Below are 21,983 nucleotides of genomic sequence, written 5' to 3' on the forward strand. Positions count from 1 at the left end.
GTTCTGCGTAATTGGACCTGAACTGTAAGAGCCTCTCTGAACACTTTGGGAAACAGTAATCATTTCACAAGTTTAGGAAGCCACCAAAGCTGTGAAGTCATTGATTTCTTTGTTGAGAGTTCACACACAAACAGATGTGAGAAGAGCGTACTTAGCTCATTTCCATACCACTGAATGGCACTCTGAGCATCTTGGAATCCTATAAGAACTCTACTACTACTACAGAAGTTTGATATTTCACACAGATTTTTAGAAAGACTACAAAGTGGCAAATTGTAGCTGGATGAGGAAGCGAATATTTGTAATAAACATGACCCCAGCAAAAAATAACTTTCCTTTTGAGTGTTCTTTTGTAGTTCATCATCATACATGCCAAACACAACACCAAGTGTAAAATCATCTTTAACCTTACAAAACTTCAGTATTATGGAATGACACAATTATGTCCTATTCTGACAGCATCATCAGAATACCACAGGAATTTACTTTTTTTTTGTGCAGAAATCTAGCAGTTTAAATAAAGAATCAAAGGTCAAAATCAATAGATGGTGACTAGATTTCAAGACTAAGTAGACTGTCACATCAAGAAGTATTTTCATTAGCATGCCCATAGGGAAGAAAAGCTACTGGAAATACAATCTGCTTTGCCTTCATGTCTTCAGTACATCTGAAGTCTTGAAAATATTTAAGAGATTTGTTTTGTGCTTAAGTGGAGCAGAGGAGTATGCAGCCTGTTCAAAGTCACTCTCTGATCTAAAAATAGTATTTTTCACCCAAGTTCTTACTGCAATCCACATACACTCACAAAACGTGGAGTCACTGCAAACTATTTGCCACTGACAAACAAAGGTCTAATAACTAAAAAAAGGGTATCAATAAACTTATAGTCAACAACCTGCAGTAACTTCATGATAACCACTATTTCATAATAATTAAGGTCACCCCCTCCCTAAGTTTTAAAGGTTCCACACCGCAGGTACAGCACTAAGTACAGCAGGGAAGGACAAATGTACCTAATGGTCACAAGACACCAACCTTAATGAAACCTGCAAGTCTGTCAGCATAGCACCATTACTATTAACGAATTTTAAGAATCACGTAGCACAAGCATTGGGAAGGGAGTTCTGAAAGAAAGTCAATGGCGTAAACCACAAAACAGTCAAAGCTGTTCCTGTGTTCCTAAAATGTGTAAGGAAATCCCTAAAAGAACTAAATATGGTTATTACTTTAAGGTAAGAATAGAATGGCAAAGATTTTGTTCAATTTAATTCACTGTAATTGATGCTGGTGAGTCTTGCAGTCAGGGGGAAAAAAGATGCTTATCTGAACTATATGGCAATTCCCTTAACAACTCTTCAGCTGATATCTGAAGAGTTATTTCACCTGACAGGGTGAAATGACAGGGAAAGGAAAATTTGAGAGCAAAGCTTAGGTATTTCCTGTTGAGAAGTTGAAGTGTCCCAGAGAGGTGAGGGTATGTTATCTGGGTAGATGAGTACTCAGCAAGTCTCTGATAGCAAATCGTTCTATAATGAATCATTCCTGTGGAGTGATAACTTCATCAATTGAGGTCTCGATGTCATCTCTGACAGCTGCTCTTGGTCTGGTAGCAGCAGATGCTGGACATGCTATCTTGTGCAGCACAGAAAGACAGGCTGTAGCTGCTACAAGGATTCAGAGATAAGAGGGATCTGGTTGCTGACGAACTAGCAGCATAGCACCAACTCTCGTGGCTACACCAGGTTGTCATGGCACAGGTGACATCTTACTGCTTAGAAACAGCTGGTATCCAGGAGTTTGGATCAGGTCAGCAGGTGCTTGGCTTATACCAAGATGCCTTACTGCAAGTGAGTTTTGTCAGAGCCTGGTGACAATACCCACAAAGCCAAGGCAGGATGTTTTTTGTGCAAGTACATGAGAGCACAATTACTAGTAACTAGGGAGACCAATGCTATAATCAGCAGTCTGACATACATAACTAAAGAAAAGTCAACACACATTAATAGGTGAAAAATATAAGGAGTTTCTTCCTGATTTCTTGGTTTAGCAGAATATTTTCCGTAGATTTCAGGTTTTTCTGAACTCTTCAGAACATCCACAACAAATACCTGTTGACAACTAGCAGAGTAAGTCTGAATAGTCATCCCCATGAAATGGAGGAAGGATTGTCTGCCATCTCTGGCTTCAGCCATCTCCTCTTTTGCCCCAGCTCCAGTTGTCTTTGGACCCACCTCTGAGTTGATTCAATGTTTTACCAGTGGCTTATTAGGAAACAATATAATAATCTTCTTCCCCCAACGCCTGCAGTAGTTTTCTCTTAGGTTGAAGAGTTAATACTTGCTCAAAAAAGCACCAGAGATGATGCAATGGGAAGTGGCGCTTACCCTGTCTCAATTGACCCTTGGGACTAGAGTCTCAATACTCGGTCAGACAGTTGGTCAATCAAGGCTTAGACTGATGCCACTGGGGGGCCATTCGAAGAGATTTTGAAAGAAGACACTAACACACATAAATATGTGAGACTATATTTTAATGAGCAGTTTGAGTAAATCTACCTTAGGCTGGCTCACCATAGGTCATAAAAAGCTGTTTAAAATTTGTAATAAACAAAATCTTATTGAAAGTAAGTGAATTTAAAGAGGTAAAAAACAGACAAGACCCAGAGCAGTCTCTCAGTAACAACTTCCAGACGCATGCTATAAAATTTTGTTTCCTACTCATTATAATGAAAATGAAGAGAATTTAAAAATACATATGCTACAGGCTTAGTTAAAAAAATCTTATTAGCACAGCATGAATGAATCAAAAGTTCAAACCATGCTTTAAACTTTATTCTTAACTTCTAATCAAGGGGTCGTCCTTTCTTTTTTCCCCCAAGAATAAAAGCTTCTATAACTTTCAGAAATGGAGACTTAGAACAAGTTAAATGATGTAGCACTAGAGCAGGATCAACAAATGCAGGTTGTTGAAACATGAATTTTTAAGGCACACAAACAAAATGTCACATTAGTTCTCCATAGCTTTTTTCAAAATCTTTCTTTGCATCTGAATTTTCATTGCTTCTATGGTAGCATTTGACAGGATTGATAATTTGACAGGATTGATAAACAGCAATGATTGTTCAGCTTTTTTTTTTTTTTTTTTTAACTCTCCTTTTCTTCTTGGATGTGTTCAACAGTCAAAACTGACTGCTAACATCTGTTAATCAGCAGAGCATGACAGCACCCCCTTGTGGTTTTAACAGACTGAGGTGCAATCTGGAACTCCCATCATCATGTAAGAAACCTGTACAGGAGAAATAAGATAAAATATTCTAAAACTAGGCACGTAGTCATAAGAAATAGGCAAAGGAATATTAATGCCACTATGTTAGCCCAACCTATTTAATTGCAGGAGCTGAGAAGCAATTTTAGAATGGTTCTCGTGGGCTATGTCGTAGCTCTGTGCAGGTGTGGTAGCCACTGTGTCTTCATCACTGTATGTGGTGGCAGCACTCCAAATACCTGTTCACACAGAGACTCACTTGACAGCAAGCCTCCTGTCCCACTGTTTCCTCCTCTAGTGTGGGCATAAAGGCTAATGATCCAAGTACCTGTCTGTTCTTCGCCCATGCTTCCTGAGCAGCCATTTGTCAGCTCTTCTGATGCAAACATGGTGGGTGGAGAGGATTATCTGATGGGCCAACTCTGTGCAACAGGGTAGCCTATCCAGTTTAATTAGACCATCACTTTGGCAGAGCAACTCCTTTATAATCTCAGTACTGGTATCTTTAAACTTGCGTAGATTTTCAGGAAGAAGTGTTCCAGACTGTGAAACATTATGCTACCACTTTATTTTGCCATACTAAGCTGTATATTGCTTATGTGAGAATTGTTTCAGGGATCCTTCACGTATAGTACTGCCTGATCATATTATCTACATGCTTTTACTTTAAAATATTTGTTATGAAAACTTTCAAAACATTGATCATTGCCACATTAGAAAAAAGAAAGTCGTGGTCATTTGCTGTATGAGGTAAACAGGTGACACTAATCAATGAAAATTAAACAAATTGCAACCAGCCATTTCTGATCAAAGGAAAAAACCCAACCTACCACAGAAGTAATACCACTGAGATGGACTGAAATCAAACCTGATCCTGCAAGCTGAAGAACAAAAGTGGATGCTCAGACAACTCTGTATAGATTAGCTTAGTAGGCTGGGGTCTTTTTTTCTCTATTGCCTTTTTCTGGTAATGCTTGATACAATTTACTTTTAAAAATCAGTTGCACTCCATGCTGTACATAGGTGCTAAAATATGCCTGGGACATGCTTAATTATTAATACATGTCTTTCTGTTGCATTGTGTGGTAAAGGAGCATTATTTTAGGCATAGATAAAATTGCAGTGGTAATAGAGTGGAGTGGGGGAGTTGTGCAATACTGACATTTCCTGAGTGGCAAAACAGACTGAAGTGATGGTGTCATCTGTAATTTCTCCCTCCAAACAGATCAACTCTACAGATAAATTCACACCTGAATATAAATGTTGTCATTTACAAGATCCCGTTTTCTCCCGTTGGATGTTTTGAAGGATCTAGCCCATGCTGCTTCATCTGCACTGCGATATCAAACAAGTAATCATAACACTCACACCTAAAATTAAAAGGAAAAAAAAAAGTTAAATGTAAAGCAAGGCTTAAGTCTTACCATGTTTTATGAAAATTAATAGTTTTCTTCCATGAGCTTTTCATCAGCAATGTGACGGTCTGACTGGACAGCTCTATTATCATTTACTTCCATTATGCGGTATGTAAAATGCCCAGCATTTTTGCTACATGATTGTGATTTGCTGCATTTCCATCAGGAAATAAAGAAGTAAATTCCAAAACTGGGACTAGGGAGGACTACCCAAACGGTACTGGCAGGTGTCATGTGAAAGCAAAGATTGCCTGCAGGTTTCATATGAGGAGGAAGTTGTCCATACAAAAGGAGAATGTTAGAAACCCTATCAGCCAGCATAGATATGAAAGGAAAAATAAGTGGTGGAATCATGTATGAACCCATTCTCAAAAGCTCCCTACACATTCAGTGAGGCCAGAACTTAATGTTATGAATCATTGTCCACGGGTTGGAAATACACATGACATTAAGGTCATTAAGATTTTGAGGTATAATAGCAAAAGATACCATATTCCTAAATTGTACTCACATTGTTTTGGCTTTTTCCCATGTTTCTCCCCATACATAAACTCCATGACGTCTGACCAATACAGCACAAGAATCTGGGTATTTTTCCACCGCACATGCCATTCTCTCCTTGAGATCCTTCTCTTCTGGTGTATTCTCAATAATGGGAACCACCAGTGTATCATCATATCTAAAAGAAAGATTAATGTTCATGTATTTAAAAAACCACTGTGTTTGGATGTATGAAGCCTTTCCCTAAGAAAGAGATTCTCCTTTGACTGTGTAAAGATGTTAATAAATTTTCAACACTAATGATTTTACACTCTTCTCTTGTGAGTCATGCTGTAACATAAGAACTCTCAGGAACGTCTCTCACTCCCAGACGTATGCTATGCTGGCAGTACCTGAGCTACACTTGAGGCACAATAAGAAAGTAACACTTTAATGTATTAGGTGTAGCTGTTTGTTCACTTATCACTTTGTAGTTGGGTCCCTTTGCAACTTTTTCAGACTCTCCTCATCCTGTATTGGCATCACCTACAAGCTTTATCTCAGATTAAATTATTTAAAAGAATCGCATCACGAAGAAGGAAATTAAGCTATTTGCTGGAGAGCAGAAAAAATTAATTTAGGTAGTCCAAAAAGCCCCTGGAAATAAGACTGTCCTGCTAAGGCATATAAATAGAAAGTAGAGTCAACACATGAAAAATAAATTCTCTGTGACGGAGTCATTGGTGGGCCATATGTGATCTTAAAAGAACCTGAGAACCCCAGTTCCAAAGACAAGATGATACATGTTACTCAGTGGAACTTGCCTAAGAGTTTCTTCTGGCATTGTTTGAACCTTAATTAACACTGGCAGAAACTTGTTTAAATTTAGGAAGTCCCCAGTTCAGGTTCAAATTTATCATTGAGATCATATAGATATTTCATGAGTGGATGCTAGTAGTACTTACTTCTATAAAACACAGAGAGAAAGCATTTGTAAAAATAATACAGCTTGTACTTCAAATCAGATATTCAGAAAATTAGAGTCTCATCCCTTACAGTTTTCAATGCTGATGCTTTCCCAAGGAAGTCTATAAAAATAGTAAATGAAGAAAATTAAGTGTTTTTTGTAGGTTTATTTTGACTCTTCCATATTCTGATCATTAAAATTAAATTTGGAGTGTTTACTACTAGTGAGGCCAAATGAGGTAAAGGATTGGTTTCCTAGGTTCTGCTTTCTGCTTGGACATGAGTTTGGAAGCAGGTATAAATACCATAATGGATTCCTAAACATTTTTATCAGGAACAATATCTATAAAACCCCAAGAAGACTCTGAATGAGTTAAAAACTTGATATCTCTTTAGTTTTATTGAAATATAAGCTGCCTACATTTAGTCAAAACTTCATATAAAATACCTTGGGATAATCTGAGACTTTCAAAGCTACTTACTATAGATCTAGTTCTCGCTACAGATCTAGTTCTTCTACTGAAGTAAAACTATTCTGGCATCACTCGGATCATATTTAGCCCAACAAATACTTCTGGTTATCCTATCTGTAGCATTTTCCTGGATAGCTTCCAGAAAAAGTTTATGTAATTAGAAACAATATACTGTCAAAAGAAAGATCCCATTCTGTACTATTGAATTTCTTCTGAATTCAATGGGGATCCTTGTATGAGGCAAGACAGTGGAATCAGTGTAGCATGGACAAATATATACTTAGGAACCATGTAATCTGGAGCTGCTATTTCTTTAGTTTTTCTGGTAAATTAACAGGATGACACAGGGCAACTCGGAGATATGGAAGCCAATAAATACAATGTCTCCTGACTAACATTTAGGAATGTTTGAGAATCCAAAATGCACATCCAAAAAAAGAAAACTGCTGTGGATTTTTCTAAAACCAGTGTTGTCAGACAATTCAGTATAAGGTGTGTCTTTTGCCACATTAAAAATACAAATGCTAATTCTAACAAGAAGTTAAAGCTGGCAAGTCAACCAAAACTGAATAAAATATGCCCAGGCGTAAAATTGCATGCCAGACATATGGCTTGCTCTCTTGCCAAAGGGCAATAGGTAGTTACAAAAATTAACATCAAAAAGTGGAAAGAATTTAGCATTTCAATTTTTCATTTAATTGTCATATGTTACATAAATGTTTGCGGATCCCAGTTTAACATTCTGTGGGTGGAGTCCTCAAAACAAGCCATCACACATAATTTGGAATAACTCAGCACTTACCTCAGAGCTCATCCTTGAACAGTAATAACATTATCTTTAATGAGCTGTTTATTCTGAATTTTCTTTCAAAGTCTGTCAAGTAAAACCTGAAATCCTCTGCTCTCTTAACATGCCCTAAACTAGCACAGGCAGTGATATGTGAAGTCCACCCAAATGTAGTTTGTATGTTACTAATCCAACCTAACGTTGGTTGGCTCCAGTTTCAATTTAACACTGTATAGATGTGTTAACATCTCTGTTCTTGAGATATTTGTCAGGGCATAGCTCTTTATTTGGTTTGTTTCTGTAGCTCAACAGATCACAGAAACCTTGACATTACAAGATTTTATCTCAGATCTCTTCCATAGGCTTGAGACCTTCCTAATACTTTATATTACATACATTGATGCACATAACTCAAATGCCCTGTTATCTATTTATATTGCTGAAAACAAATGATCAAATAGCATGCCTCTTTTCTTAAATATACAGAAGTACCGGTAATATCCTCCTGAAGTACACTTCTGGATTCCTTTTATCATCTCCTGATGGGTAATAGTGAACTCACTCCCTGGGTAAAGAAGGGTAGCCATAACAGCAGCCTTGGAATGAGTATGGATAACTGCGCCTGCCCCTAAGAAGAGAAAAAGAAGAAAAAAATATATTTTTAGAATTAATTTTAGAATGTGTCTAGTAAGAAAATTTTATTCACATACTTATTTCATTTCCTTTGGCTAGGAATCTTAGCAAATAGTGTATTAGAGGAAAAAAATATACAGGAACCTAAACAAAGGTATGAGATAACTACTTATCTATACAGGATAATTATGGATTGTCTTAGGACATCAGAGTTAACTTTTAATTAGTGACGAATTCCAGGACAGAAACTACTTGCACAAATTCAAGGAGAAACAGTACTTGTACATTTCTTTACACACTGCAATGACTGAAAAAGTCTATTAATTTTATCAGAGTCCTGAGATTCTAAAGAATTCGCAAATGTATTTGTGAAATAAATGTTTAAAAAACTTTAATTTTTTTTTTAACGCTAGTACTTTTCTTTGATTATCCAATGATTCTCTGAAAAAATATTTATTGTTATCTTATTGTATCATGATGGAAAGATAGGTAGACAATAATTATAATTCATTGCAATTTTCCCAAAAATATGAAATTAGTTTTCCTCCGGTACACATAGAATCACAGAATAGTTTGGGTTGGAAGGGAACTTTAAAGGTCATCTAGTCCAACCTGCCCTGCAATGAGCACAGACATCTTCAACTACACCAGGTTGCTCAGAGCCCCATCCAACCAGACCTTGAAAGTTTCCAGCAACAGGGCACCTACCACTTCTCTGGGCAACCTCTTCCAGTGTTTCACCACCCTCACCGTAAAAAAATTTCTTCCTTCTATCTAGTCTGAATCTACACTCTTTTAGTTTAAAAAGTATTAGCCCTTCTATCACAACAGGCCCTGCTAAAAGGTTTGTCCCCATCTTTCCTGTAGGTCTCCTTTAAGTACAGAAAGGTCACAATGAGGTCTCCCCTAAGCCTTCTCTTCTCCAGGCTGAACAACCCCAGCTCTCTCAGCCTGTCCACACAGGAGAGGTACTCCAGCCCTCTGATTATTTTTGTAGCCCTCCTCAGGACTACATTCAACAGGTCCACATCTCTCCTGTGCTAAGCACTCCATAGCTGGACGCAGTACTCCAGATGGGGTCTCACCAGAGCAGAGCAGAGGGACAGAATCACCTCCCTCAACCTGCTGGCCACACTCCTTTTGATGCAGTGAGGATATGGTGGGCTTTCTGGGCCATGAGCACGCATTGTAAGCTAATGACAGGCATTCCATCCACCAGTACCCCCAAGTGCTTCTTGGCAGAGCTGCTCTCAATCCCATCATCCCCCAGCCTGTATTGGTACCAGGGGTTGCCCTGACACAGGTGCAGAACCCAGCACTTGGCCTTGTTGAACCTCTTGAGGTTCACACAGGCCCACTTCTCAAGCTTGTCCAGGTCCCTCTAGACAGCATGCCATCCCTCAGGCATGTCAACCTCACCACTCAGCTTGGTGTTGTCCACAGACTTGCCAAGGGTGCACTCAATCCCACTATGTCACTGATGAAGATAGTACTGGTCCCAATACGCACCCCTGAGGCACACCACTTGTCACTGATGTCCATCTGCACATTGAGCCATTGACCACTGCCCTCTGCATGTGACCATCCAATCAGTTCCTCCTTCACTAAACAGCCCAACCCATCAAATCCGTACTTCTCCAATTTAGAGTTCTCCAATTGTTGTGAGGGACAAAGGCCTTAGAAAAGTCCATATAGACAACAACTGTAACTCTTCCGTTGTCCACTGATTTAGTCACTCCATCATAGAAGGCCACTGGTTTGGTCAGGCAGGACTTGCCCTTGCTGAAGCCACGCTGGCCATCTGAAATCACCTCCCTGTTCTCCATGTGCCTTAGCATGGCTTCAAGGAGGATCTGTTCCATGATCTTCCCAGGCACAGAGGTGAGGCTGACAGGTTGGTAGTTCCCAGGGTGCTCCTTTCTACCCTTTTTAAAAATGCGTGCACTTTTTCCCTTTTTATAGTCACCGGGGACTTCAACCTGACTGCCACGACTTTTCAAATATCATGGAGAGTGGCTTGGCAACTACATGAGCCAATTCCCTCAGCTCACGTAAACTTCTGGTACAGAAAGATCAGAATGCCTAAATCCTTTCTAAAGCAACAGATACAAATCTTACACAACAGCAAAAAGCTTTTTATTACTGTCCACCTGCAAAAGAAAAGTTTCATACTTTTTTTCACCTATCCATAATTAAGAACCTTTTATCACAGCCAATGGTTGTAAAAGGATCTAAAACATAGTTGCTGAATAGGCAAAAGTGCTGGTATAAAAATGCTGTAAATCCCCAGCTCCTCCCACAATCTACTAATATACTGCACTAAATATTAGTGCCAAAAAGATGATGTATAGCTACGTGAGAAGATTAAAATATAAATGACACTCACAGGATGTTATCATGGACTACTTTCCATTGTACATATTCCTTTACACATCAATTTGTTTTATAGTTTCATGTTTATTTCACTGTAACTTCCATGTATAAAGAATATGGTTTTGAATTTCAAATTATGGATGTATATATACAGTGTTTCAGTCATCACTAAAAACATTTGCTATGCACCTCTCATAGTGTAGGCATTCATAAAAAGAGGTGTGCACTGGCTTTTCTTCAGTTTCTTGTGCGGTGGTGGACTACTGATGTCCCGTTCATTCATGTCACAAACAAACAGATCTTCTGGCTGTAAGAAAGAAGAAATTATTTTGACCTGTGATGACCCGAATAGTTTTGTTTTCCTTCTAGGGAGACAAATATATTTAATATCGAATGTGATTTAACTTCGTAAAAGTGCGGTAATGCACCACATTTATTCTAGCTTCTAATAATATTTACTGACATTGTGTAATGTGAATTAATATTAGGTACTTTTTTTATTCAGACTCATGAAAAGCAGATATTTGTAAAACTAAAATTTTCTCAGAAAGGAGACAGCCTGCATCTAAATAACAGACAACAGCTCAAAAGAAGAAGTAGTAACTGATTCAAAAAGACATGTACATGTACTTTTCCTTTCCCCCCCTAAAGAACCAACGAAGGGCATAAATATATGTAGGTTTAATTAAACTTGTAGAATTTTTTTAAACCTTGTTTTTAGTAGCTTTACATGAATGTTATCTTTGCATCAATCAGCTACTCATAACAGTAAAAAGAACTGTTGAGAGCAGCAATAAAACCTTCTTCTTTAATGTTACTTTAAAAATCAGCAGGAAATACAGTTGCAAGAGTTTTCTTTACTCAATGTGCTCAATCCACTGCTACTGCTAGCAAAGAACAGACCGCCATGGTCTTCCCATTATGCCTTTGCCTGCCTTACTCGCCAACATCCCCAGTGAGCCCTGCTGTGAAATCCCAAGTTTCTATCAGTGAAGAGATTCCTTTCAATGCTCATTGTATTTACCCCAAGATCTAGAAAACAACAAATCCTTTCCACATATTATTCTATTCTGGGGGAGTTCTTGCTGTCGTAAAATAGTTATCATTTACCATTCTCTTGTCCACTTATATTTTGGGGTTTTTTTTGGAAAGGAGACAGATAGACAAAGTCACCTTTTCATGGGGAGAGCCCATCTCACAGTCTTCTGTGTTAATTTAAAGCAAAGAGATCATCAAGACTAATCTATACTGGCCACTGAAACACACGTTGGCTTGCTATGCTAGTGGAGTACTGGGCAAAATCCTCTGTTGTTTCAATAAGGCAATCAATAGCATAACAAGTTTCTAACTTGACATAAAGAAAAAGGAAACTCTAAACAGAGGTACTTTCATCCATCTCAAGATGAGCTCTGAGGTAAAAATACAGTTCAATGTACCTGTATTCTTTCTTTTTGGACTCCTGAAGGAGCGATGTAGATTTCATTCCTAAGAAAAGTTACAGACAGGGAAAATCAATAAACATAGGGTTATCCAACTGCACAGGCATTAGAGCTCCCAATCCTAATCACTAAGAAGGAAATAGCAAATCTAGCCCTTCACAATTTAACAACTTTCTTGCTCCTTCCATAGATTGACACATAGATGGTTTTCAAAATAGAATCGAATCATACAAGGGGATATGAAATCTCTGACTTGCAGGGGTACAAAACCATGCTTTTAACTTGACAAAAGATCTGAAACACATGTAGGAAGCACAGCCTTATTTTTCCTACAAAGAAAAACACATAACCTCCCTCTGCAATAATTCCAGACTTAAATCCCCAGAATTCAGAATAAAAATTGAACACAAAATATTGCAAGCTGATACTGATCTATGACAAACAGCTGATAAGACTGTTACTTAAAAATCCACAGGCTACCTACAAACAATATTATCTATAATACTCTACACTGTAAATACTTCTGGTTTTTGTTATAACTGTGCTAAAAACATGTTTTTAATGCATTTGTATATTTATTTGTATCGATAAAAATACAACACTAATATAATGCAATTAAATGAAATTCAAGTAGAAGTAGACTTCTTGCAAGGTTTACATGAACAAAGACTATAAAAATTGATTTAAACTAAAATTACTTTAATATGGTATCTGAAATATTTTCAAAAATAGCAAAAAAAAAAATCAGATTATCTCTCTCAATTGAAATCACTATTCGGTTTCATCAGTAACATACTAAATTCAGGAGCACAGAGACATCTAGTGAATAATTAGTCAAGTTACAGGTACTTTTCCTAAGGACCACAAGATGTTTATATTTCTGGACAAGAGCACTTAGAAGAGTAACAAAGCGGGTGAAGGGTCTAGAGAACAAGTCTTATGAGGAACAGCTAAGGGAACTGGGCTTGTTCAGTCTGGACAAAAAAAGAGGCTCAGGGGAGACCTTACTGTTCTCTACAATTACACAAAAGGAGGATGCAGCAAGGTGGGTGTTGGTCTTTTCTTTGAGTAGCAAGTGATATGCCGAGAGGAAATGGCCTCAAGTTGCACCAGGGGTGGTTTAGATTGGATATTAGGAAAAATTTCTTCACTGAAATGGTTGGCAAGCATTGGAACAGGCTGCCCAGGGAAGTGGTTGAGTTGCCATCACTGGAGGGATTTAAAGGATGTTTAGGCATGGTGCTTAAGCACATGGTTTAGTGGTGAACTTGGCACTTTATGGTTGGATTCAATGATCTTAAGGGTCTTTTCCAATTCTTCATAGTGGTAAAATGGCTGTGAAGCACATCAGAATGTGGCTTTATCATATCTGTAATTTTTAACATTAATGAATTAACACTGCCAACATTGCATTAATTTAGTCTTAATTCCTGTGCATAAGTAAGGTGATTGAGAGCACAACTGATCAAGAAATCAAGTGGTAATTTGGTTACTAATGAAAGACATGCATTTTTTTAAAAAACATTTTTTTTTTATTTTTTAGAAATTAATCACAAAGGAAAAATCTGATGATGAAATACAGCCTTTGAAATATAGGACACCTGACAAAGAATTCTAGATCCATTTTTAATATGCTATCCCATGTCCAAACTGGCATTTTTTTTCTGACTAGTTAATATTAACTGCAGAGTGAATAATGCTGATTAGGATTAGCTTGTAAAACCAGTTGTTAGAATTTAAATCAAATTTCAGTTGTTCTTTCACTATTTCCTATGTAACAATTCTAAGCTAGTCTGATCTCTGCCTCATAGCTATTAATTTTGAAACATAGCTACTGTTACTGTAGCTATAAAAGAGTATAGCCTTATATATTACTATTCCTATACCACGTACAACATTGGTACCAACTCAAATATGTATTTTGGTGTAGTCTGAGCAGCCAAGTTGTAGAACTGCTGAGGAAAACTGTGCTACTGTATTAGTATTCTCTGTTGACATCATTTGTGTCAACAGAGAATGTTGTGGTGTTGACACCACAACCAACATGAATCACACTGAAATGATGAAGAAAATAGGCTACATTTAGCTACTGAGGAGAAATTAGTGCTAGACAGATCTTTCCATAGATGAAGAACTTGAAAAACAAAAATTAACCCTCTTACCATCCCTCTCATTATTATTATTGCTGTTGCTTTGCTTGTAAAATCAAGCAGCGGAGTGAAATAACCTGCACAAAGCCATTAGAACAGCATGAATACTAGCATTTAGAGCCTTTACTTCATATATATATATTTTTTATTATATTTGAATAGCAATGGCAATTTGTGTCTGCATGCAAGTGTATATCAGAAAAATGAGAGGTCTGACACTTTCAAGTGTCACAACACCCTGTGACTGGGGACAGAATTGCAGGCACCATGCAAGGCATTTTGCAGAATGAGGACTTCTCTTTTTTCAGTGGCCACTGAGTGGAGCTCTGTCTCCGTTAAAAGCTTGGAAAGCATGAATAAGGGAGACGAGCAAATTAAAAAGCAAAGTTGTGTTCCTTAGTAGTGTATAGACACCAAAAATTGTTTTGCTGTTACCGGTCGGGCTTTAATTATGTGTTAAGAATACCTCTTTAGAGATGATCTCAGTAGAACAGTAATTTCCTTCCTAAAGGAAATTTCTTGCCTGCAAAATATCTAGGGTGGGATTCAGCTCATGTCATCTAACCACAGGCATTTGAAAGCCGTGTGCCTGGTGTACCACATTCTAAATTCCATAGTCAATGAAATGAAAAGGGTGGAATGCGGTATTCCTTAAAGACAATTCATCTACCTTAAACAAAGATAGGAAAAGGACAAAAAAAAGTCAGTCTCTGAAGCTGTCTCTCTCCATTGAAGGGACGGCAATAATTAATTCAGACTAGCCACCTCACTTCTATATGGTTAAATCTGGTGTACTGTTCATTTCTCCCTCTACCTTCTTGCTCACTCTTGACTTTCAAACATTTTTCATGGAACTGAAATACCCTCACCAACTAGTAAACACAGCCACCTTCTCTCTCTCTAATCATTACATTCTTACACCTTTACTCACCCATGTTTCAAGCTGATTCCTCCACCAGTTCCTGTCACCCAGCCTAAACCATAAAACAGTCGACAAAGCTCTGGGATAAGATTTCTTGGATGTAACTTCTCCTAAAAATAAATTAAAAAACATCAGAAACATCACAAACCTAAGAAGTTCCATTCTGAAATTGAGTTTAAAGGGGTAGTACTTTCATACTGCAGTACAACAGCCTAATTTATGCTTATGAACTTCAGTTACAAAATGTGCGTTTGCACAATGACCTTTATGCTTTGCAGGAGCCTTTCACACGTTGAAACGAACAAGCAAAACCCCTAAATAAAATGCAAGTCTCATCTCAAATTTATTCCAGTGCAGTGGCCCACAGCGAGATTGTCATAGACTATTGCCATAAAAAAAGAAAAACAAATGCATCTAACATTATCCATTTTGAAAAGCTCAACTAATAACTTCCCATTGATTCAGTTTTCTATATGTTTATTTTGCTTGATTTACAAATTTCAGAAAATACAGGCAAATCATTTCATGAACTTCACATTCCCACATTTTTACAGTGTGAGGTTACCTCACATGCTTTATTTTAATACTTCTTTCAGAGGAAAAAAAGGTTCTTAAATTTTTCCACTTTCCTTTATTTATTACATCAATAAATATACCTATATCTATCTATTAATCAAAGGTATCTGTAGAGTAAGAGATTCATTCATAGTTAATCTAAAACAGGATGGTTTTATAGTACTAGCCAAAACTATTTCTTGGAAATGACTCTGCAATGAACATATAAAACTAAGAAAGCTGTAGCTAACAGGTATCAGTCTTTGATGTACTACATTGGAAAACTGAAAATTTTGAACATTGGAATCATTTACAGGAGAACTATAACCAGTATACACAGAGAAAACTGTGAGATGCTACTTTAATTCATGCTGTGTGCTTGGATTTATGCATTTGCATGTTGTCTTGAGTATTTCTTTTAGCTTGTCTGAGAGAATAAAAAGCCAAAGTCTTCCCCCATTTACCAGTGTAAAAATAACAATCCACGTGCTTTCACAAAGATCCTTATATAACTGAAAACATCAAGTAAGGAATTAAACAGTAGAGAAACAGCAGTAATTTTATTTATATCAATTTGTCTCCCTGGAATGAGGTAAGATTTCCACATACATTACTACAGTAATATAGCTGGTTTTGTTTCTTAAATGCTGGTATGTGGCAGAAATCAGCAATTAAGCCCAACAGATGTGCTACGTGCATTGTTTCCAACAGAAAAATGAATTATTTTTAGGAAGACTAAACCGTTAGGTCACCAAATACAGTACCCTGCTACTGCAACCAACTCTTACTTATTTCTTTTCATATATGCATTAAGCCTGATCAGTACACTTCAACTTAATAGTGCAGTACCCTATTCTTCAATGGCACTTGTTTCTGAAGCAATTTTCATAGAATCATAGAACTGTTTAGGTTGGAAGGAATGTTAAAGATCATCTCATTCCAACCCATCTGCCATGCTCAGGGAGACCTTCCACTAGACAACGTTGCTCACAGCCCTATCCAGCCTGGCCTTGAACACTTCCCGGGATGTAGCCTCCACAACTTTCCTGGGCAATTTGTTCCAGTTCAGCACCACCCTCAGAATGAAAAATTTCTTCCTAATATCTGTTCTAAATCTATCCTCTTCCAGTTTGAAGCCATTACCTGTCGTCCTATCACTACATGTCCTCATAAAAAGTCCCTCTCCAGCTTTCTTGTAGGTGGCCTTCAGATACTGGAATGCTGCTATAAGGTCTCCCTGGAGCCTTCTTCTCCAGGCTGAACAACCCCTACTCTCTCAGACTGTCTTCATAGGAGAGGTGCTCCAGCCCTCTGATCATCTTTCTGGCCCTCCTCTGGACTCACTCCAACAGATCCATGTCCTTCGTATGTTGAGGACTCCAGAGCTGGACGCAATATACCAGGTGTGATCTCATGAGAGTGAAGTAGAGCAGCAGAATCCTCCCTTGACCTGCAGGCCACGCTTCTTTTGATGTAGCCCAGGATACGGTTGGCATTTGGGGCTGCAAGTGCACATTGCTGGCTCATGCTGAGCTTCTCATCAACCAACACCCCCAAGTCCTTCTCATGGCTGCTCTCAATCCATTCTCTGCCCAGCCTGTATTTGTGCTTGGGATCGCCCTGACACACATGCAGGACCTTGCACTTGGCCTTGTTGAACTTCATGAGGTTTGCATGGGCTCACCTCTCAAGCCTGTCCAGGTCCCTCCAGATGGCATTCTTTCCCTCCAGTGTGTCGATCACTCCACACAGCTTGGTATCGTTGGCAAACTTGCTGAGTGCACACTCAATCCCAACATCCATGTCGCCAACAAAGATGTTAAACAGCACCGGTCCCAGTACCAACCTCTGAGGAATGCCACTTATCATTAGTCCCCACTTGGACGCGGAGCTGTTGACCGCAACTCTTTGAGTGCGACCGTTCAGCCAGTTCCTTATCCACCGTGTAGTCAACTGGTCAAATCCATGTCTCTCCAATTTAGAGACCAGGATGTTGCGCAGAATGGTGTCAAATGCTTTGCACAAGTCCGGGTAGATTGTATCTGTTGCTCTCCCATTTTCCACCAACACTGTAACGCCATAGTAGAAGGCCACCATATTTGTCAGGCACAATTTGCCCTTAGTGAAGCCATGTTGGCTGTCACCAATCACCTCCTTATTTTCCATGTGCCTTAGCAGATTTTCCTGGAGGATCTGCTCTATGATCTTGCTGGGCACAGAGGTGTGACTTTTCTTTAAAGAACTGGAATTCAGTTCAGATGTTATTCCTGCCTGCTCTAATTTTATTTCTATTACTTACACTCTCTTTTAATATATTAAAAAATCATCTGTTTATACATTTCAAGTGATACAAGCAAGCCTCTAACTGGAACTCCTAGAAACTTATGTAAGAAGTCTTTTAATATATTAAAAAATCATCTGTTTATACATTTCAAGTGATACAAGCAAGCCTCTAACTGGAACTCCTAGAAACTTATGTAAGAAGTTAAGATTTTTAGAGCACCATAAACCTTCATCAGTTCACATTACTTGAAACAAATTGAACAGCATATACAAGAGTACATGAAGGAAAAAGACCTCAGGCCAAATAAGAAAAGTCCTACATTTACAAAGAAATATGAAACCATCCCCATTCACACAGCTGAGAATGAAACCACCCCTTTCCAGCTCTTTGCCACTGAAAATAGTAATATACATCAAGTACACTCTGACTGCCTAAACATTCCTCAAATACTAATCACTCTGAAATGTACTGTGAATCTGAAAGTATTAATGCATGTGTCATGTTTACAAATACAAAACAAGTATAAATTATGTGTCCCCATTTTGTTGTTCTGATTTATTTATGCAGAATTAATGGATGTACATAAATTTTATCCATTCACCTGTCACGAAACTGAAGCCCACAGTATCTTGTTTTGACTCTTACTCAAAATGACATCACTATCTATTTCTAACCTAAGTACTATTGTTTCTTCCTTTATATCTCCAACTCAGGATCTGGCCCATTAGTTTTCTGATACAGCTAACATGAACAATTTAGCTTCTTTGCTGCTATGCTGTTACCATCTTAGCTTAAGTTTCTACATGCTGTTAGATATGAAGGAAAACTCGACAAATATCCATGAACTAAAAGACGTGACTAATTTTTCAATCCATTAAATTATTCTTTTGAAAACAAATTTGCTGATAAATTTCTAAACAGAAACTGACTGAAAATATTCACTGAAAATTTAGATTATTTCCAGCAGTCAAATCTTTTTAAAAAAATATTGTATTCTGCAAGACTGGTTGCTCAAGGAAAATTAGCTTTTTCCTGTTTTATTCAAATTATTGTACCTAATATTACTTAAAAACAAAACAAAACAACCAAGCCACCCAACACAAAAACCCAGAAAACAATGTGGACCTAATGTAATGGAAATCAAGGTGGACCCACCCTACTTGTAGAACAACACATTTGTAAAGGTTTTGGGTACAATTTTCAAAAGGTGTAAAACTGAACTACAATGTGGATATTTTAAGATATAATAGTAAATAAACAGTGTCTGAAATATGTATCTCCCTTTCATAAATTCCCCAGAAATAAGCACAGACCGCACAGATGAAATCATAGCATTGATATTTCATATCAAGTAAATCATGATGAGGTTTCTTTGAATAGCCACATAGTGCTATTTGATGTAGTAAAATAGATTTGTGCTACACTGTATACATACAGTGAGAAAAGTACTATTAATAAGCAGGTAGATTTCTGTTTAAAATCTATCTTTAGCATAAAAATGGATCAAATAAACCAAAGTAGCAAAAATAATGTCATGAGCCTTTAAAAAGTTTTATTTTCTACAACACTTTCAGCACCATACAAGGATTCTATAATGTAAAAGGGAGGGGTTTTAGGTCAGAAAAAGAAATAATTGTAAGGAAGAGACAGGAAAGCAATGTGGTGAGGATTCCTACTCTGCTTAAATGCCTCAGACTGTCAATTTTTACAGCAAGTAGAGAGCTCCAACTGAAATTGATAATTTATGGTGTGTCTTGTTTTTGGTTTTGTTTTTTTTTTTTTAATGTTTTTATTGCAGCAATTGGAATCTTTAAGAGTTTTTTTAAAAGTGACAATTGATTAGCTGCTCATCTGAGTCCATGCCCATGAAAGGACGTTTCCAAGAGAAACGTTTGTTTATCAGCATTAGTGGGGGTATTCTGTTAACACCCACAGAATAAAGAGAACAAAAGCAAAAAAATAAGCACAACATAACAAAACTGGCAGGCAGGTAGTTACTTAGTACCAATACTTTTGCTGCAACATTAACAAAAAAGTGCTGTTGTCACTGTTCTGTTCCCCCACCCCAATACCAGTGACCCTATTATAAAGTTGAAGACTGAATGAGTGATCCTAGATGATGTAAAGTAAGATTGTAAGACTTAAGCAAAGGGGAACTGGGATTTTGTAAGCCCCTCGAGATCATCTTCTAGCCTTTAGAATCACAGCAAGCAGAGGCTTTGTTTAACACAGCCCCTCTGAACAGACAAACCGCTTGCATCTTATTGCAGTTGCTACAGGAAAGTGCTTCCAGTTGGTGTTGGACTTAGAGAATCAGGCATGGAGAAGCAGTGGCAGCAGCATGGGACACAGATGCAAGACAGTGGCAGTGGTTCTGAGGCAGGAGACAGCAAAGGTGAAGTGATGGAAACGGCAGCCTGGATCAAGTTTAACAAGGTTTGGAAGCTCCTCTACTTTAACCTCCTCTTTAAAAAGTTAAAAAATGACAGTGAGCCACAAACTCCCTAGGCAATCTGTTTAAGAGTCCCATGTTAGAAATATTTTCCTAATGCCTAATCTAAGCTTTGCTTGCTGAAACTTAAGTTTGTTATCTCTTACCAAACAGTTATGGGCATAAAGAAGATGTTATTCCCTTTCGTCTCTGTGACCATATTTTACATATTAAGACAACTCCATTTGCTCTTTTTTTTTTTTTTTTTTTTTTTTTTTTTTTTTTTTTTAACTGAGTATATTCTTTCCCTCTTTCCTGACAGGCCACATTATCTACTCTGCTGATGATTCTCATCTGCCTGTTGTCAGTCCATACTGTTCTTGATGCTTGGGCTGCTCAGGACAGGTATTTCAAGCCTTGTCCAGGTGATGCTCCCATACACTGTAGCACAACGTTTGACATTTGCTTCACTTGATGAAGTGCAGCACTGCTGACTCACGTTCAGGTTGTGTCGACTTACAGTAATGAACAGTTGCCAAACTGCAAAACCCCTAAACAATCAAACAGAAAAAAAAACAAAGCAAACCTAAAAAAAAAAAAAACCTGGAGTTACCATAAATAAATAAACAATTAGGGCCAAAAGTCCTGTAACTGCAGCCAGATTGTCAGCTGGCAACATTTTGGGAAATGCTGTAAATTTCATAACATCTCTATACTCTCACTCTCTGCTAATCAGTAACCACGAAGGTTACTAGCTAATTACTAAGGTTACAAAAACAGCCTCAACAACTGCAATTGCGAACTGCTACCCTGAAGCACCCGCTGACGCACAGTGTCCCTAGCCAGGCGGCGCATGGAGCGCAGGGCCGGTAAGGCCGTTGCCGGTTCGCTGTCCCGCCTCGGGCCTCCAGGAGACCCTCGCAGCCTAAGAGGGCGCTGGACAGGCGGGTCGGTCGGTCGGTCAGCAGAGAGACAGAGAAACAGAGAAACAGAGAGACAGAGAGACCTGTGTGGCGCCTCGGTCGTTGGCAGCGGCCGCCATGGCGCCGGTCGGACGGCGAGAACGGGGGTCCTTGCTCGGGAGCTTCCTTTGAGGGCCGCCCGGGCGCCTGCCGAGCGCTTGCCTACCTCTGGCGGCGGGAGAGCGACTCAAGCAATGCCCTGACGGGCGGCACGGGCCGTGCCCCAAGGCGGAGGCGGACTGGCTGGGGTGGGATGGAGAGACCAGCCCTCCCTCTTCCCCGGCCAAGTCGGGAGGGCAGGAAAGGGCCAGTAGTGGGAGGAGCTCGAGATGCGATGTGGGCGCACCCTGGGGGCAGACAGGCAGGCAGGCAGGGCTGAGAGAGGCGGGAGTGTGCCTGTGGTAGGCATTTGCTTGTACCTATGGCGAAAGAGGCAGTCAGGCCCGAGCAGGAGAGCGGCTGAGCGCCCACGGCTGCAGTTGCGGGAGGGCTCGCCACTGTGGCAGCAGGTGGCGTTGGTGCAGCCGCTCCTCCGCGCTGAGGAGGCTTGGCTTCGGGGTGGGGGCGTGCCGCATGTTTTTCTGCTCAGGCAGTGAGAAGGACAGCCCTGGCCCTAGAGAGGGCAGAGGAGCGAGACGAACCAAGATGGCGGCTTCCTTGTGGCTGAGCTGCGGCGGCAGGGGGGCGGTGAGGCTGCTGTTGGGGGGGCGGCCCGCTTTGGTCACTAGCGTGTCTTTACCCGCTCGAGGAGGCTGGAGGCGTCTGCACGAGACCGGAAAGCTACGGGGTGAGTGTTGCGCTGGATCCTACATCCTTCGTTGGTAGTCGGGGGCCTGTGCCGTTGGCCTG

At 39.2% G+C, this 21,983-nt stretch overlaps 2 protein-coding genes across 2 annotated transcripts in view; one reads left to right on the forward strand and one right to left on the reverse strand.

The window, feature by feature from the left end:
* Positions 1–2,521: 2,521 nt before the first annotated feature.
* On the reverse strand, positions 2,522–21,400 carry APIP (APAF1 interacting protein). The gene is made up of 8 exons (XM_082485500.1): positions 21,179–21,400; positions 14,912–15,012; positions 11,828–11,876; positions 10,581–10,698; positions 7,878–8,013; positions 5,191–5,358; positions 4,515–4,634; positions 2,522–3,285 (listed from the first exon to the last, which is right to left on the reverse strand). The coding sequence occupies exons 1-7, from the start codon at positions 21,212–21,214 to the stop codon at positions 4,535–4,537; spliced, it is 708 nt and encodes a 235-aa protein (XP_082341626.1). The 5' UTR covers positions 21,215–21,400; the 3' UTR covers positions 2,522–3,285; positions 4,515–4,534.
* Positions 21,401–21,773: 373 nt separating this feature from the next.
* The window catches only part of PDHX (pyruvate dehydrogenase complex component X), a 65,308-nt gene continuing 65,098 nt past the window's right edge, over positions 21,774–21,983 (forward strand). The window contains exon 1 of the mRNA XM_082485422.1: positions 21,774–21,921. Coding sequence (XP_082341548.1) covers positions 21,780–21,921 — 142 coding nt within the window. The 5' untranslated portion in view covers positions 21,774–21,779. The remainder of the gene's footprint in view (positions 21,922–21,983) is intronic.

This window comes from Vanellus vanellus, assembly GCF_965231255.1.
Source record: "Vanellus vanellus genome assembly, chromosome: 6".
Taxonomy (NCBI): domain Eukaryota; kingdom Metazoa; phylum Chordata; class Aves; order Charadriiformes; family Charadriidae; genus Vanellus; species Vanellus vanellus.